General features: G+C 38.2%; 2 protein-coding genes across 4 annotated transcripts; one reads left to right on the forward strand and one right to left on the reverse strand.

Moving 5' to 3' along the window:
- Window positions 1-3,530: 3,530 nt before the first annotated feature.
- Window positions 3,531-6,205, forward strand: LOC143881602 (E3 ubiquitin-protein ligase RSL1-like). Its single transcript, XM_077384783.1, has 2 exons — window positions 3,531-4,518; window positions 5,804-6,205. The coding sequence occupies exons 1-2, from the start codon at window positions 3,722-3,724 to the stop codon at window positions 5,871-5,873; spliced, it is 867 nt and encodes a 288-aa protein (XP_077240898.1). The 5' UTR covers window positions 3,531-3,721; the 3' UTR covers window positions 5,874-6,205.
- Window positions 6,206-6,636: 431 nt separating this feature from the next.
- On the reverse strand, window positions 6,637-14,463 carry LOC143881601 (uncharacterized). Of its 3 annotated transcripts, none has more exons than XM_077384779.1 (8): window positions 14,313-14,463; window positions 11,041-12,023; window positions 10,852-10,935; window positions 10,345-10,509; window positions 10,165-10,230; window positions 8,865-8,930; window positions 8,712-8,780; window positions 6,637-7,399 (listed from the first exon to the last, which is right to left on the reverse strand). In XM_077384779.1, the coding sequence occupies exons 2-8, from the start codon at window positions 11,749-11,751 to the stop codon at window positions 6,947-6,949; spliced, it is 1,614 nt and encodes a 537-aa protein (XP_077240894.1). In that variant the 5' UTR covers window positions 11,752-12,023; window positions 14,313-14,463; the 3' UTR covers window positions 6,637-6,946. The 3 variants fall into 3 exon arrangements, with proteins under 3 accessions (XP_077240894.1, XP_077240897.1, XP_077240895.1); XM_077384782.1 differs by having other exon boundaries at window positions 11,041-12,019; window positions 14,313-14,379; XM_077384780.1 differs by lacking the exon at window positions 14,313-14,463 and adding an exon at window positions 13,792-13,878.
- Window positions 14,464-16,225: the final 1,762 nt, after the last annotated feature.

The following is a 16,225-nucleotide window of genomic DNA, read 5'->3' on the forward strand; positions in this document are numbered from 1 at the left end:
TAAAGGCGGGTTGGGTTAGGGTTGACCCACCTCAACCTGAGGTTTGGTGACGGATATGATGATTCCAAACTTTTGTTGCAGCACTCTTCTTATCCTTTTTTATTTATCTCTTCCTTGTGTGGTTCTCATATCCGTTGTTTGATCATTTTTAATTTGTTCCCGGTGTGGGTGTTCCCTTTGCTACAAATGTGGAATGGAGTTGGGCACGTTACAAATCTATTTTGTTGCATCCTCGCACGAGAAATAGGTCTTATATAAGAGATTTTATACTGTGTAAGCCCTTATATAAGAGATTTTATATAAGCGATTATAAAAAAAAAGGAAATGTTATCAGCACTATTGTATTTTTTTTTGAGGACCTCGCTTTATTAAAAGTACGGTATGGCCCTCACCATAGGATGATCCAAACTGTCCATTAGATGGGCCACAGCCTAAATAGGTTGTTAATCGGCCAACGGTCGTGTGACATGTTTTTTTTAATTCACCGAGGCACCCTAAAAACGGCAAACAAAATCCGTTCGAATAACCTTATATAAATTCGTATTAATCCTCTTTTGGATGCATGCGGCAAATATTAGACAAATATATTAAGCATATAATAACTCAACTTAGACATGCTCTACTAGATAATGTTATTAGATGGAGACATAAATATATGATGGGGAGTGCTAATAAGCACATGAGAAGTCCAATTTGGTCTCACCCACATGAACATCGCTCAATCTGAACCCATATTTGTTAATCCTTATAAAGGAGCGTTTGGATTGCCCGAATAAGAACCTCCTGGGCAGAAAATAGATGGTGCCATAAATTCCTCCATCTATTCTCTCCCTGATTCAAAACAGACTTCCGTTTTGCTAGAAAGATGGTGACTGTTACACTCTTCAACACAACTTTGATAAGATGATAAGAGACCCTTGATCAGCTAAGGAAAAGATCAACTGCCAATTTTTGTAATAATCTTATGCATTGGATGCCTGCTAGTCATGGGACCTGCCTTTTTTTCTTTTCTTCTCTGAATGGTGATGAATTCATTGTTCAAGGGGCACATAGGTCTTGTTTTATATGGGGACTCCATTATTATATAGTGGGTCCCGTCTTTACATTGGATGCCTCCTAAATCCTAATCATGGGACCTACCTTTTTTTGGGGAAATGATAAACACGCCCCTTTCCATTACCTGGGACACCCAGCTGCCCTGTATCTATCACTGCAAAGTAGCTGATGTACATCACATGGGAAGGAATGAAGGGACCTGATTGGCATCCTACACCGGACTGGGTGTCCCAAGTACTGAAAAAGGCATCAGTAGTTTTTTTTTTTTTTTTTTTCCATAATGGTACCGAATTCGTTATTCGTTAATCTTAATCCAACAATAGCTAGATCTATCATATTCCAACCCCTTATTTTTCAAGGGACACATAGGTCTAGGTTTTTTATGAGGACCCCATTATTATATAGTGGGTCCCATTTTTAAGATGATTCAAACCTTTCATCTGAGATCTATATATAATGGCCTCAAGGTCACCCCAATTGGGTCTTCCTAACATCTAATTAAATGTATTTTTTGGTCGTTGGCCAAACCTTCGAATAAACAACGTGAGCACATTTAATAGCAGAAATTTCATATTATTGGATAAAAAGATTGCCTTATCTCCATGAATTTTCGTCTATTGGAGATTCAACATAGGGCCTATCAGGTGGATGGCTTGGATCAAACAAAAGCATGTCTAGATGAGATGCTACCAATTCTCCGATCAAAGAGGAGAGGGATGCGAGCCACTCAAGAAATTCAATGTGTAATCTCATCATTCGGTGTATGTTCTTGAATAATCAATCTCCTTTTTCAATCATTCAACCATTTCATTTTACCAAATTCGTCGTTAACCAGATTAGTCAACAATTACTGCTCATTCTATTCCTTCTCTTTCAGTGTTGCGCTTCCTTTCTTACCATAGCACATGTTTTAAGCAAGCCTTCGCGCGACGTAAATGATTCCTATGAAGTGGAACCCCTCTATCATGTCTTGGGCTAGCACTTTACTAATGGGCGCCTATTAGGCCCTTAAATGCTCTTGTTAGTATGGTACTTTTGAAGCTAGGATAGCACCTTACTAATGGCCCCTTATTAGGGCCCTTAAATACCAACCAAAGAAGTCTGTTGAAACCCAAGTACCCATCCATCCAATCCGATGTTCCTCTCAATGCTTCGAATATGGGCCACTCCCCTTTGATTCATTTTCATTTTTATGATGCAATGTGCATGCTACAATTTTCTAGGTTAATTTGTAGGTTCTTGATCAAATTGGTTTGGATTGTTCCATCAAAATGACCGTAGACAAGTAGGTCGATTATTTAAATCTATCAAGGTAGGGCCTGCATGTATTATATTATAGGATTTAATTGCATTATTATTATGATGATGCACCCCTTTGCATGGCTTTATTAGACAAAAAACAAAAGAAGAAGAAGAAAAGCCTTTCCTTCATTGATAAGGATCTAAAGCTTACACCACCTTTTTCTAAAGTCTTAAGATGAGACAGAGAGCAAAATTAAAAGTCACCCACGTGGTGCACCCATGTGGCAATATTGTAGTCACCCACATTGTGCACGGATTTGGCATAATAAGCCTAATCTGGGCCCACCAACATGGTATTAGCATGATCCAAACCCTTCGATTCGTAGGGCCTGTCATGGAGATTATGTGGACCAAAATGTTGCATTAACGGGATGATCCAAAGCGTTCAATCAAATGATTTCAAATGGATGGTTATAAAATTAGTAATGGTCCACATTCGAGTTCTGAGATCAAATAGTTTGGCCCGGTTAGTTTTGGATTTTGAGAATTGATTCTTAGTCCTAAATTGAATATTGGACTCAAAAATTGCATTTAGGCCCTGTTCTTTGGGGCGGTTTGTTTTGGATTTTGAGAATTGATTTGAGTCCAAAACTTATTATTGGATCTGAAATTGCGTTTAATTTTGAGTCTAGTGATGAGTTTTGGACTCAAATCAATTTTCTAAATCTAAAATAAACAGGGCATCTGGATTTTGAAAATCGATTTTTAGTCCAAAACTGATTATTGGACCGCAAATTGCAGTAAATTTTGATTCTAATAATCAGTTTTGGACTCAAAATCGGTTCTCAAAATCCAAAGGCCTTGTTTGTTTTAGATTTTGAGAACAGATTTTTGAGTCCAAAACTGATTATTGGGCCGGAAATTGCGTTTAATTTTGAGTCCAACAATCAGTTTTGGACTCAAAAAACTCTTCACAACTAGCCTTGCTTAACCCATAAAAAACGAAAGTGACTAAATGTGTTTACTTTTTCTTTTATTTTTAGGCTAGTAATCATCTTTTCATTTCTTTTCTGCTTTTTTTTTCTGAATCACGCGAAAGAATATTCTTGCGCTTCATAATCTTAAACCCTAAGCAATGAAAGTCTTGGAAAGGAAACGTTTCATCTTTCGTGGTTTCCTCGGAGTCTGTGCTCTAAGTATATCTGCTCATTTAGAGAGAGAGAGAGAGAGAGAGAGAGAGAGAGAGCACCATCTGTCGTACTCATCATCACCCCACTCCCAAAAAGTAAGAACCGCCTTAATTTCTTGGAATTTTCTGCCACAATATATTCGCCCCCTTTTCTTCCTACCCAAACCCATCATCTTAAGCAATCAAAATCTCCTATACATAAGATAACAGAACCCCTCTAACTCAGAGAGAGATATGGCAGAATCATCAAATCCAACTGTCACACCAGATGAAGATGATCTCTGCTTAACAACTCTTTTCATTGAAGAGGAGCGCTTTCAAGTTTCAGATGAGAATTATGCAGAAGAACTACAACTCCAAGAAGTTATCATATCATCACTTCAATCTTCTCTTCTCCAATCTCATGAAACTACAGTCCTTTCATCAAAGGATATAGTGATATCAACAGATTCAGAAAAATTCGTTACAGCCGAAATAGGAGAATCCTCTGGAAGCCTATGCCAGATATGCATAGAGACAAAACCCCATGAAGAAATGTTCAGAAATGAGAACTGCTCTCATGTGTTCTGTTCTGACTGTATAAGCAAACATATTGCTGCAAAGATTCAACAAAACATAACAATGGTGGAATGTCCTTATTTGGGTTGTCAAGGGTTGTTGGAACCCGAATTTTGCCGGGCTATCATTCCTGTTGAAGTATTCGAGAGATGGGAAAATGGGGTTTTTGAGTCCATGGTTTTTGAGAGATTTTACTGCCCTTTCAAAGACTGTTCAGCGATTATGGTTGATGATGGAGGAGTAGTTGTGACACAATCGGAGTGCCCAGAGTGTCACCGATTGTTTTGTGCTCAGTGTAAGGTTGCGTGGCATTCGGGTGTGGAGTGTGAGGAATTTCAGAGTCTGAATAGAGATGAGAGAGGGAGAGATGATCTGATTGTGATGGAGCTTGCAAAGAGTAGTAAATGGAAGAGATGTCCTCGGTGCAGGTTCTATGTGGAAAAGAATGAGGGTTGTCAACATATTACTTGCAGGTTAGTAGTTACTGGGTTTTTTAAAAAATTATCACAATTGCTTTCTTTTAATCAGAAGTCACTGATAAGCAAAGCTTTCATATCTTTTTACTTTCCATGAAAGGAGGATTAGGGGTCTTATTTGCAGTGAATTTTGACTACTACTACTACAGTACTACTTCTTCTTCACGTAATATGTTGACAACCCTGGTTCTTTTCCACATAGAACTTGTGTCACGCACCAACCCACTGTGTAAATATTGTCCGGTCTTCCCACCCTCGGTTTTGTTTTCCAACAGCACTAATCATGCCTGACCCGCTCCGTGAGGCCCTCCCCCACATATAGCCTAGAAACTTTTCCCCCTTTTCCGATGTGGGATCTCACAACTTGCACCAATTTGGACCTTGGACATAAGCTCCATCACAATCAGATCATCTCTCCCTCTCTGATCTACATTCAGACTCTGAAACTCCTCACACTCCACACGCGAATGCCAGGGAACCATGCATTGAGCACTCTTGGAACTTGCTACATACTTGGAGCTTGCCACCTTCACCAGCTACACTTTGTTACATTAGGACCTATTATATTGGGACTTTGCTCTGTTGGAAATCTACTCTCGTGGGAGTTTATATTCTTTGAACTTGAGCTTTTGTTTTGGAATTGTTTATTATTTAATTCATTCATGTTTTGCATTTGATAGTGTATTAGTGGTTGCTTAAGAAAGCTTAATTAAGAATTGTTAGCTTGGATTAGGATGGCTATAATTTGGGCATTTTATTTGCTTCCGCTATAAGCTATTTCTGTAAAATTTAAATATTTTAAGCAGTACAACAACCTGGGTTTTATTCTTCTCTTGAATCTCATCTTCTCCCCTCCATCTGGTTGATTTCATCTATCTCTCTCGTAGAGCCTCAAGTAGATTGCCTTGCCTCAGTTTTTAATTTTGTTTTTGAGTTGTGGCCTGTGTTCTCTATTCACTCATAGCCCAATTTTCAATTACTTTATTTTGTGTTTCTTACTTGTTTGTCTTTACTCTTTTTTTTAATAAAGGTAACAATACATTAAAAAAATAAGAATGGATTACTAGTGCACTTGGAGGTAAAGATTGCCCCATATGAAAAGATCCGGTACAAGCCCCTGACTTGGCTCATATTTACTTCAGTTATTTAAGTAATCATCATACTAATTACCCCCAAAAGTTGTTTTTGTATGTGTACAGCTGTTAACTGAAGGTGCATTTGACGATTATTTTACTTTTTTTTAGTGCACTACAATCACTTCTTGCGTTCATGTGGGTTTCAGATGTGGACTTCAGTTTTGCTATGGATGCGGAGCATCTTGGAATGGTCATGGTGGTTGTGCTTCAGCATAGAGAGAGGACAAAAGCTGGAGAATGCTATGGTCAATCAGAAGGTTGATAATACCAAATCAATAGACATAATATAGTGAGCGTTTTTATATTCCATCATTTGTGGATGGTGATCAATGTTCATCATCTCAAACAAATGCATATATTTTAGTACTGTTTTTAAATTCAGACATTTGAGGGTGAGAATGGATGGGTTGTCTTCTAATATTACTAGTCAAAACAAATGAGCTTGCTAGTGCTGATACATTGAAGTGATTGCTATTGAAAGGCTGTAGGATTGTTGATGTATCTACTACTTAGTTCGTGGAAAATGAATTTTCGAACATTGACTAACATTTTTCATGATTTTTTTTTATATTCCTATTCAGGCCACTAATATTCACACTACCATGTTTTGCTAATGGGGAGAAATCACCTTGTATTTTTTATTTTTTAATTGGTTGTTAAGGGGTTTTTTTTTTGTGAATTTATATAGGGAGTGTCTGTCTAAGTAATTAGGCACAAGGCCATTTCTCCCGGCCCCTTATTCTCAAGAGGAGCCACCTTATAGCTGAATTTGTCTTATTCATTTAATTCATATGAGGTGGCACTTCTCTCCTGAAAATGAGGGTCTGCACTACCATTTACATAGGCTACTGATAGTGCAATCTCACAAAGTAAGCTTTTCTTTTCTTTTTTTTAATTCGCTTTCTGAGAACTTTTAATTGGCAATCTCACAAAGTAAGCTGTTTAAATAATAAAAGACAAGATGAGTTAGTGCAATATGTTGACATCCATACGACAGCTACTTAATTTTATAAGGCTCAAAACCAAGTTCAGTAGAGTGGAGTTACACTGGCAGCTAAATCAGTTCAGCTATCCTTTGGGATTAAACTGAAATCAAGACAATTATTACATATCTCTCATATAAATACATGCATACATCTATACAAGTATGCATGTTGTTGAGATCTATACAAAAGCTATCTAAACTCCAAAACTGAAAACCCAGACCAGTACAGTGAATTACAACTACAACTACCAAACTCCAATCTCAAAAAGAAAAATAAAAACAGGGAAATGGATTACCAGTTCAGCTATGCCTTGGGTTTCAATTCTTTCATACTTCCCGCAGATTTCTGCACCTCTTCCTGCTTAAAAACAGACCCATTACAACCATGGGCCGTGACTTCCTCTCTACTATTGTCCCTGGCCATGCTCTCCCTCATCATATTCTCATTGCCATAAGATGATGACTGGGTTCCAGCACTTGATGAACCGCTGTTCGGTGAAACTAGACCACCATTGGCCATGCCCGGCCTCTTTCGGTCAGAGAAAATGGTGTTTGATGATAACTTTTCACTAGATATAGCAGCTGCAAGAGCAATGGGCATGAGGCAGAGACCTTTGACTTGAAGATATTGCATGGCGGCTGTTATGTTAGATTCCATCAGTTTCACTACTTCTTGCTCGAAAGTACGGTTGTCCCCTGATTCAGATAAATCGACTCCCTGCCCAACTGATGCTGAAAGGAGTAGACTGCTAGATCCCTATATACAGACAATTCAAAATGAAAATTTGAATTGGCTTTGTAAAAAATTTCCTACAAAATCACCGTTGAATTCTGATATTTGTTTTTTTATCTTTGTTGGCATGCCATTGTTTTCTCATGGGAAAAACAGAATATTGAAAACTTAAAGGGCTACTTTGGGATTGCAATTTATTGGGTTGTGGGTACAGTTAGTGTGGAAACTAGATGGCCATTATTTTATTTTATTTTTAAAGGTAGATGGCTATTATTTTTTAGATTGCTTGTTCCACACAAATTGCACCTGAAATCCAATTAGATTGCACACCCAAAGTTGCCTTGTGAGAACCAAAAAGGCTCACTGAACTGATATCCCCCACACTCCCACCACGGATAAACTCCTCCCCCCCTTTAACGTTATTCGTTAAGTTTTAAAGGCAAAGAAAAATGTTAAAGAGGGGTGAATTTATCCTTTAACAGTGAACCATTCTCACATAAACCATTGGGGGTGTGTGTGTGTGTGTGTGTGTGGGGGGGGGGGGGGGGGGGGGGGGGGGGCGTGGAGTGTTATCAGTTCCCTTCTTAAAGAACTCTTTTGGTGTGTTCAAGACCATAAAATGGCCTCAACAAAATGTTTTTTTTCTTCTTGTGAAGGAAACAAGGAGAAGAAAACGAAGAAACAAGTCACATCCAGCTTGTCAGTTAAATTGTTTCTTCCACTAGAACCAAAAAAAAAAAAAAGCTTATGCCATTTAGAATACATATTTGCAATGATATTTAAACGCGTGACTCACAAGGTTGTGACCCATAGCACTCCAATGGAGATATGAACCCTACCCTGAAGAGAGTAACCTCTAATTGGTCCATTAAGTAATATTCAGAACTCATAGTTTGGCTTGGAACTCTACTGAATACTTTCCGGATTTGGAAGGGTCCAATTACAAAGTATTAACTCCTTTTTTTTTTTTTTGAAATGAGTATTAACTCCTATGTTATCCTTACCAGTCAAGTCAATGATTAGCTTCTTGGACTCTATTTATATTTTATACAATGAGAAAGATTTTCACTGACCCACCGAATCGAGCTCAAAAATCAAGAATCATTACGAGTTGTGATTAAGCTAATTGAACGTTTTTTTTAAGTTTTAAGCGAATTGAACATGGAGACAAGTTTTGATTATTACTAAATTAGGTTCGAACTAAAACAATTTCTCCCAAAAAAAAAAACCACCTAGAATGAGAACAGCCAGCTCATATGCATATTTGTTGCTTATAAAACAGAATGAATCCCGGACATATGTACAAGAAAATGGAAAGGAAAAGGGATGTACTCACCTCGGTTTGAACATCTGTGATAAGGGGAGCAACAGCTCCCGCAGCACCTAGCCTGCTCATGCTTAGAACCTACAGGTCAGGTACCAAAGATCAGGCCAATCAATGAGGTCATAAAGCTAGAGTTATCTTGTCACACTAAAAATTGATGTCTACCTTGACTTGAAGCTGCAGAAATTTGACATATTCTATGATCTCATCAAGCATCGATGCCTTGTCGGTCTGCAAAAAAAATGAGGAAGTTAGCCTTCTAACAGCTCTTTTTTGCTTCAACCACCAATTAGAACTGTGATGACATCTTGACAACACAAACAATTAACTAGTAATGCCAGGTACAAACCTGGTGTATCCTCAGTCTTTATTGGGAAAAGACCAAGAATTTAAAGGAAATTTTTACCAAGTACAATTGTTCTACAATATTACATTGTCGGCTACCCTCTACCGTACTCTACTACTACAATTTTCATTCCAAATTTGCTTCAAAAAAGTTCGTAGTTTTAGGACAGAATAATGAGGTGATAATTCATTTGTCAGCCTTTCCATGAAGCTCAGATGTTCTCCTACTAATGTGACCCAAAGCATATATGACATTGGGGTCAGAGTTTCAGTCCATGCTTTAATTGCTTATGTCATGCATAATACTAAAGGGTTATCATATTTTCCATGTGATGTGAATTGGATATATGATGAATTGCGTAGGGTAGGTAATATTTGAGTTTTGTAAAAATTTGGAATATTAACATCACGAATCAGATCCCAGAGGGTTTGGAAGTTGCTATTATATGACCCTTTGCCTTCGTTTTTCCAAGTGAAAAGTATCAGAACCTAAAACAAGTGAGTAATAGGCATAAGCTACTCTCAAGATGCAAGCACAGAATGAAGACTATTGTAAAGTTGTACAAGCTATTGTGATCAATGTTGGACCAAAGTGATGTTAAGAGAAGAAAGAAAGTAGTGGTACTTGAAAAAAATCAAGATTTCAAGAGCTATCCAGTTAAGTTTATGATTGAAGTATGTTACTCTTCCTTGGTGTGAGGTGTTTACAAGTGGCCTATCCTCAACGTTATCTTTCTCCCAAACTATAAAATTTTGATTCTACTAGAACTCCTGGGCATATAGTCAGGTCCTTTTTGCATATCTATAATTGAATAAGTGAATTTTGAACAAAGTTCTTTTGAAGCTTCTACAGATATTAACTTCATCTACCTTACTAAGAGTGAAGGTTTCTAGGATACAAGGCTTGATATCCTAATCCATGTTTCCTTGATGCTTCAAAATCAGTGCCATAACCCTGTACAACTCTTATACCAAGTGTAAAGGCACACAGGTGGCAACAAAGTAGCACATGTTTCAATGACTGAACTTCATAATGATAGGACAAAAAAGAATTCTTCAAGCATTTCATGTGAAAACCGTGATTGAAAGAGATCTTTCAGAATGCCAATGTAAGACTTACCTTATTGGAATTTGGTACAAGTTCTTGCAAATTCTTCATCCTATCTGCAATTTTTTCTCTCCGAAGCTGCATTTTTATGAACAGCATGAGGCAATACTGTATGAACTATGTTACAAAGATAGAATCAACTGTACCAAATAAAAACTCCTCTCTCAAATGATGTTGAAACCACATACTAACCCGTTCAGCTATACTGTGTGGATCAGTGGCTTGACCACGTCGTGCTCTCACTCGTGGCTTAACAGATCCATTACAACCACCAGCAGTAGCCGCCGAAGGTTGCAATTGTGAAACAGAAGAATGGTTTAGATAATGCTTCATGGAGTTTGCTTCTGCAGATTGTAACTGGAAGGGAACCGGACAATATAGGAGAACGGTCAAGGAGTAAGCACACACACACACACACACACACACACACACACACACACACACACACACACACACACACACACACATATATATATATATATATATAGAGAGAGAGAGAGAGAAAACTGTTGGTGAGCTTAACCGCACCAAAAATGGTCCGCTTAAGCGGGACCCAGCGGGACCTAAACATTTCAACGAATGGGAGGCGTTATAACAACTTAAGCACACCAAAAAAATGGTGAGCTTAAGTGCACCAACAGTTTTCTCATATATATATATATATATATAATAGAAAAATAACTGTTGTGCACATGGCACCTGCTGTTGAGGAGTTCTTGTCAATGTTATCGGAGGCCCGGCAGCAAAACAAGGCAAAGACAGTGGGTGCATCTCATTTTGTTCCTGCCAAGATACATAATCATATCAAATGTCAGGTGATATGAATATTTATATTCCAAACCGAGAAAAGAAGTCTTGAGAGCAAAAACATTTCTATTAAACTTATACATTTACTGATGCCGCAGGAAAACCGTCCAGTTGTGGAAATTTGTTTTCGAGAATATTAGCATCACTTTCACATTCCACAAACTCTCCATGCAAACCAAAGCCCTGTAGTTTCCTTTGCCCCAAAACCGAAGCCAGAGAAGAAACGCCTGTATACGATGGAGGCCATAATGGTTCAATGGAATGGGAATCTTCAAGGGATTGTTGAAAACTAGATGGCTCGCTGTTGGTGCCTCCAACAGAACCAGACTCGAACAGTGCACAAGATGACTTGGACGGAGTATTGAATTTAAGAGCTAAGGATCCACTTTTGGGGTTGCTTTCAGTCATTCCCTGCAATAAGAGCTTGCTTTCAAGGGAGCCATTATCAATCCCAGATGGAACTGACACATTGTCTGTAGACTCTTTTTGCAGTTGAGCTTCTCCAGAAAATAACCCCTTGATGAGGCCATACTCCGAATTTCCACCAATGAGGACACAGGTATCAGATGGTGCATGTCTAATCGACCCTTGAGTAGCTGAATCCCCAATAATATGGCCTGAGGTAATTACACCTATTGGTGAGTTCTTCTCATCCCCTTCATATACTCCCACTGGATCAGCAAGTAAGCCATTTGTTTGAGCTGTGGTACTGCCAACCCAAGATGACCTACTTGTTGCATTCGTATCTTGCCATGATGGAGATAGAAGGATGTTATCGAGAAAATCATCCATTATAAAAAATATTCTGTTAGTGGAGCTCTACTTGTGTCCGCCCAACAATAGCTAGAAGAAGAAGTTCATGAATTAAGCACAATAAGGTTGCTCAGATAAAATAATTATTCCCAGGACTGCAATTTTTAACAGGGGAAATTTTTATCCTTTGGCACTGCAACTCGCTTTCAAAAATCCTTTCATTTTCTCCAGAATTTTAAAGTAAATAAGACCTTACAGCTTGAGAATGTGTAAGCATAAATTGCTTCTCCTCATATTCTCTTGGCTCCTACCTAACATGTTGAAAATCACAGCTGTTAGTTTCTCAGTATGCCCTGGTTAGTGGTGCAGCAGATTACAAAACAATATATCATAATGGAACCTTAAATGAAAATAATATATCCTAACAAACAAAAAATATCTTATAAAACAATCAGACAAGGCCTCAGGTGGAGAAAATGAACAATAGAAACCTTTACCACATGCTTGCCTCTTACACAATCATGAAAATATTTATTGTCAAGAAAGTTTCCAGGAATGCAAATACAAATAAAGCAGATTCGTTAAAAGAAACCATTAATTGTCAAACACCATATATAATCTTATTGTTTCGCTGAAGGGCATGAAGAAACATATGGAGGGATAATCAATACTAAAGTAACATCTTACAAAATCCTAAAATATACTTAGGCCCGGTTCGTTTCAGATTATGGCAACTGATGGTGAGCCCCCAAACCAATCAATGGACTCAAAATTAATGTACATTTAAGTCCATAATCGGTTTGGGGGCTCCCAATCAGTTGTCATAATCTCAAACGAACAGGGCCTTAATATTGATGTGATCAAGTCATACTCTTTCGCCAAGAGATCCTATCATTTAAAGGTGATCAAGTACTCAAAAATCTCTCCATCTGATCAGGACTGGAATTGATTTAAAGGGATTCTCTTTTTTCTTTTTAGAGCATACAAAAAATCAGTAAAAGATTCCCAAAAAACGCAACAAGAAGGATAAGTTATCTTACAAATGTATAAGCCTTTTAAACTCAAAAGATGGAAAACTAATCCTGGACAAAGTTCCAGGTCAACTCGAACTTAGGCCCTCGTTAAATTCAATTCAAATATCAGCATTTAAAATCTTGATGATAAGTCGTACAAATCAACCAGTTCACGAAAAAGAAAAAAAAAAGGGAAAGAAATAAATAAAAAATGACTACACTGAAGTTTCACAAAACCCTACGGAATGAAAAAAAAAAAACATCTGCCCTCAAATTAGCATCTGAATTCAAACAGAAATACCAAAATCCTGATTTCATTTTCTTAAATGAGTGCTCACGCCCATGCAGAGAGAGAAGGAAAAATTTCACGAAAACAATCAAGGAATAAAAAAATGCATCTGAGAAACTAATAAAAAATCTGAAAAAAAAATGATGACCTAAAACTCCTTTAAAACACTGACTCAACAACCTTAATCATGAAATCAAGCATTTCTAGAAGAAATAGAAGAAAAAAAACATTGAAAAATTCACACAGAACCGACAGAACAAAGCAAGTCAACTCTGAAAATTAACAGCTAAAATCATATTACAATAATCCAAATGTTTATTCCCTTGAGCAATTGTTATATCCCCATTGGTGCCAATGCTCTCAAAATACATGATACAAAATCAGGGGAAGAGGCTAGACTGCTAGAGAGAGAAAAATAATAAGAAGAAAAGAACAGCTAGATTCTGATTTCAGAAGAGAAAAAGATGAGGCTGGTGACGGGGCTGCGCTCAGTTCCTTGGGAGTTTTCTTATAACTCCCAATCGATTTGGGCGAGGGCATGTGGCCACCTCCCAACAAGAACTACCATCAGTAATGATTCAAATATCAAAAGACAATCCAAGATAAGGAATTGCAAATTCAAGAATCCAATAAATTATGCCACAAACATGCTGATCAGAAAATCAACCCTTTCTAGGAAAAAATAGGAAATTAGCAAAAACCTAAAGAATAAAATAACATGAGAGTCTCAGAACTTCCAATCAACACCTAAATCAAAAAACACCCCAAAATACATACTCAGCGAACAATTCCCATTTCCCAAAATTATGCAAATGCTCACAAAATAACTTCAACAGTATAGAAAGAAGAAATCCCCCAAAGTATCTGCAAGGAATCAACAAGAAAAAAAAATCAAAGCAAGTAAGTAAAAGACTAACAAAAATAACCCACCAAACCATGCCTTAAAACCCCTCTAAAAACCCCGAATCAACAACCCTAACCATCAAATCAACCCTTTTAAGCAATGAGAAAAAGAAAAAAAAACAACAAATTGAGCAAACCCAGAAAAATAAAACACGCCATGCCTCCTATTAACAGATAAATTGAAACAAAAACCCCAAAATTGAGACTTATTTTCTCCATTCTTCTTGAAATACAAGATAAAAACAAACAATCTACAAGCAGAGTAATTAATTATACAAAGAACAGGAGAGCAAATCAAATAATTAAAATTCAAATACCAGAACCCATCAGTAAAAATATCTTCTAATTTCAAGAAAATTCAGAGACCGAGAGACATAGAGAGAGAGAGGACTAACAGAGAAAGCCAAGAGAGTAGTAACCTCTGAGCATGGAAAGTTACCGTTCTTCAAGGAAAAACTGGTCATTTATATCGGAAGAAGAAGTTATTATTCATTTAATCTCATTTTAACTTTTTCACCGAAAAAAAATCTTCAATTACGTGGCAGCATCTTACTGGACCACAAAGTCAGGATTCTGTTGTTCAGTTTTCAAATGTGCTGTTAGCGAAATTCAATCCCTCTTTTAAAAGGGAAATGATATTTACGCCCCTTTTATCACCAGGGACACCCATTTGCCAGTGTACTTTGCAATCAAACCTCTGGATTTTTCTGACATAAAGTACATGAGCCCCCTTTTTGCCATTGATACACTGACGCTGGGTGTCCCCGGTGATAAAAAGGGGCGTAAATATCACTTCCCTTTTAAAATTGTCGTTACGCGTCAAAAAAGGTTCGACGCTTTATGAGCTAAAACGGATCTGATAATCACGAAATTACCCCTATCTGCCCCATTTTTCATGGGTGTTTTAGTCTTTTTGCGTAGAAGTTAGGGTTTATCCGGAAAATGCGCTGAGGAATGTGGAAATGACGAAAGTAATCTCACGATCAACGGTAATTTGAAGAGATGTTGCATAGTAATTGTTCATGTGAACGGGGTCCACTTAAAACTTAATGATCCAATACGTTCATCTATCAGAACCTAATAAAGATGGCCCACCCAGGAAGAATCTCTCCCGTCGGAAAGTATAGAGATTTATTAGATAGCGATTGATCAACTATAAAGCATTTGACTTGTTGGGTATTATAGTAATTTCGCACTTACATTTTTCTCTAATTCGGGCCGGATAATGCGGAGTGGTTTCAGTAGTTTGCGTTGAGTGGGGTTGTTCGACTATAATGACGAAACTACCCTTGGAAAGTTGGAGAAGTCTTTGGATGGTTTCCAGGAACTAGGGAGGTTTTGGTCATTCGCCTAAAATGTTGAATTACGTTCGCGGAAGACGGAAATGCCCTTAAAATTTCGGAAAACTATCACTCTCCGGACCAAATCATCTGAGATCTTTGATGGTATTATGGTCAATTTTGTTGGGATTAGATACGAAAGCTTATACAAAATGAGTAGGAAGTTGATTTGAGGGTCCCGCGTGTGGGACAGGACCACATGGGCTGTGTGGCCCCCATGCAGGGAACGCAGCCAGAGGCTGTCTCAATTTGAGACCCCTTTACCATGTTCCTGTTGAGTTAGGGGTGCAACTCGGGTCAGGTTGGATCGGGTTGAGGTCAACCCTAACCCAACCCGATATAGTATTCCATCAACCCTAACCCGAGCCTCGAGTTGGGGATGGTTAACCCTAACCCAACCCGCCTCTAAATTTCTCAGTCCTAACCCAACCCATCTAACCCAAAATCGGGTCGGCTGGAGTAAGGTTGGTTCAGTTGCATCTTAGGCCAAACAGAAAGTTACAGTAACCCAAAGAAAATCAAGCTAAAATTGGAGGACGGAGGCCGGGTTCGGGTCGGATCGGGTTGCCAAGGCCTCAATCCTAGCCCAACCCGGAAGTAAATAGGGTTGGCTTGTCCCAACCCAACCCGAGCCAAAATAGGGTTGAACCCATTGGGTTCGGGTTGAGCCCGACCCTAGTTGCACCCCTATGTTTAGTGGAGCATCAAGCAAATCGTGTCATGTCCGTTAGTCCAGAGAGTGCTGCTACGAAACCGAGAGTGGAACAGACAGTGGAACCGAACAAATCACCCCATGCCATATGGCATAGGAGGTGTATTTTTGATAATTTAAGGAATCAAAAAGCCAAAAACAGATTGCTAGGGGGGGGGAACGGCTATTTGTTCGGGGTTCCACTCCCCTTCCAATTCATTATTCTTGTCCAAAACCTGTCTAGAGTACCTGACATAATGCGTTGTTGGGCCAGCTT

Source organism: Tasmannia lanceolata, unplaced genomic scaffold, assembly GCF_043159265.1.
Source record: "Tasmannia lanceolata isolate RefF3 unplaced genomic scaffold, GAP_Taslan_0.1 ptg000007l, whole genome shotgun sequence".
In the NCBI taxonomy this organism is placed as follows: Eukaryota; Viridiplantae; Streptophyta; class Magnoliopsida; order Canellales; family Winteraceae; genus Tasmannia; species Tasmannia lanceolata.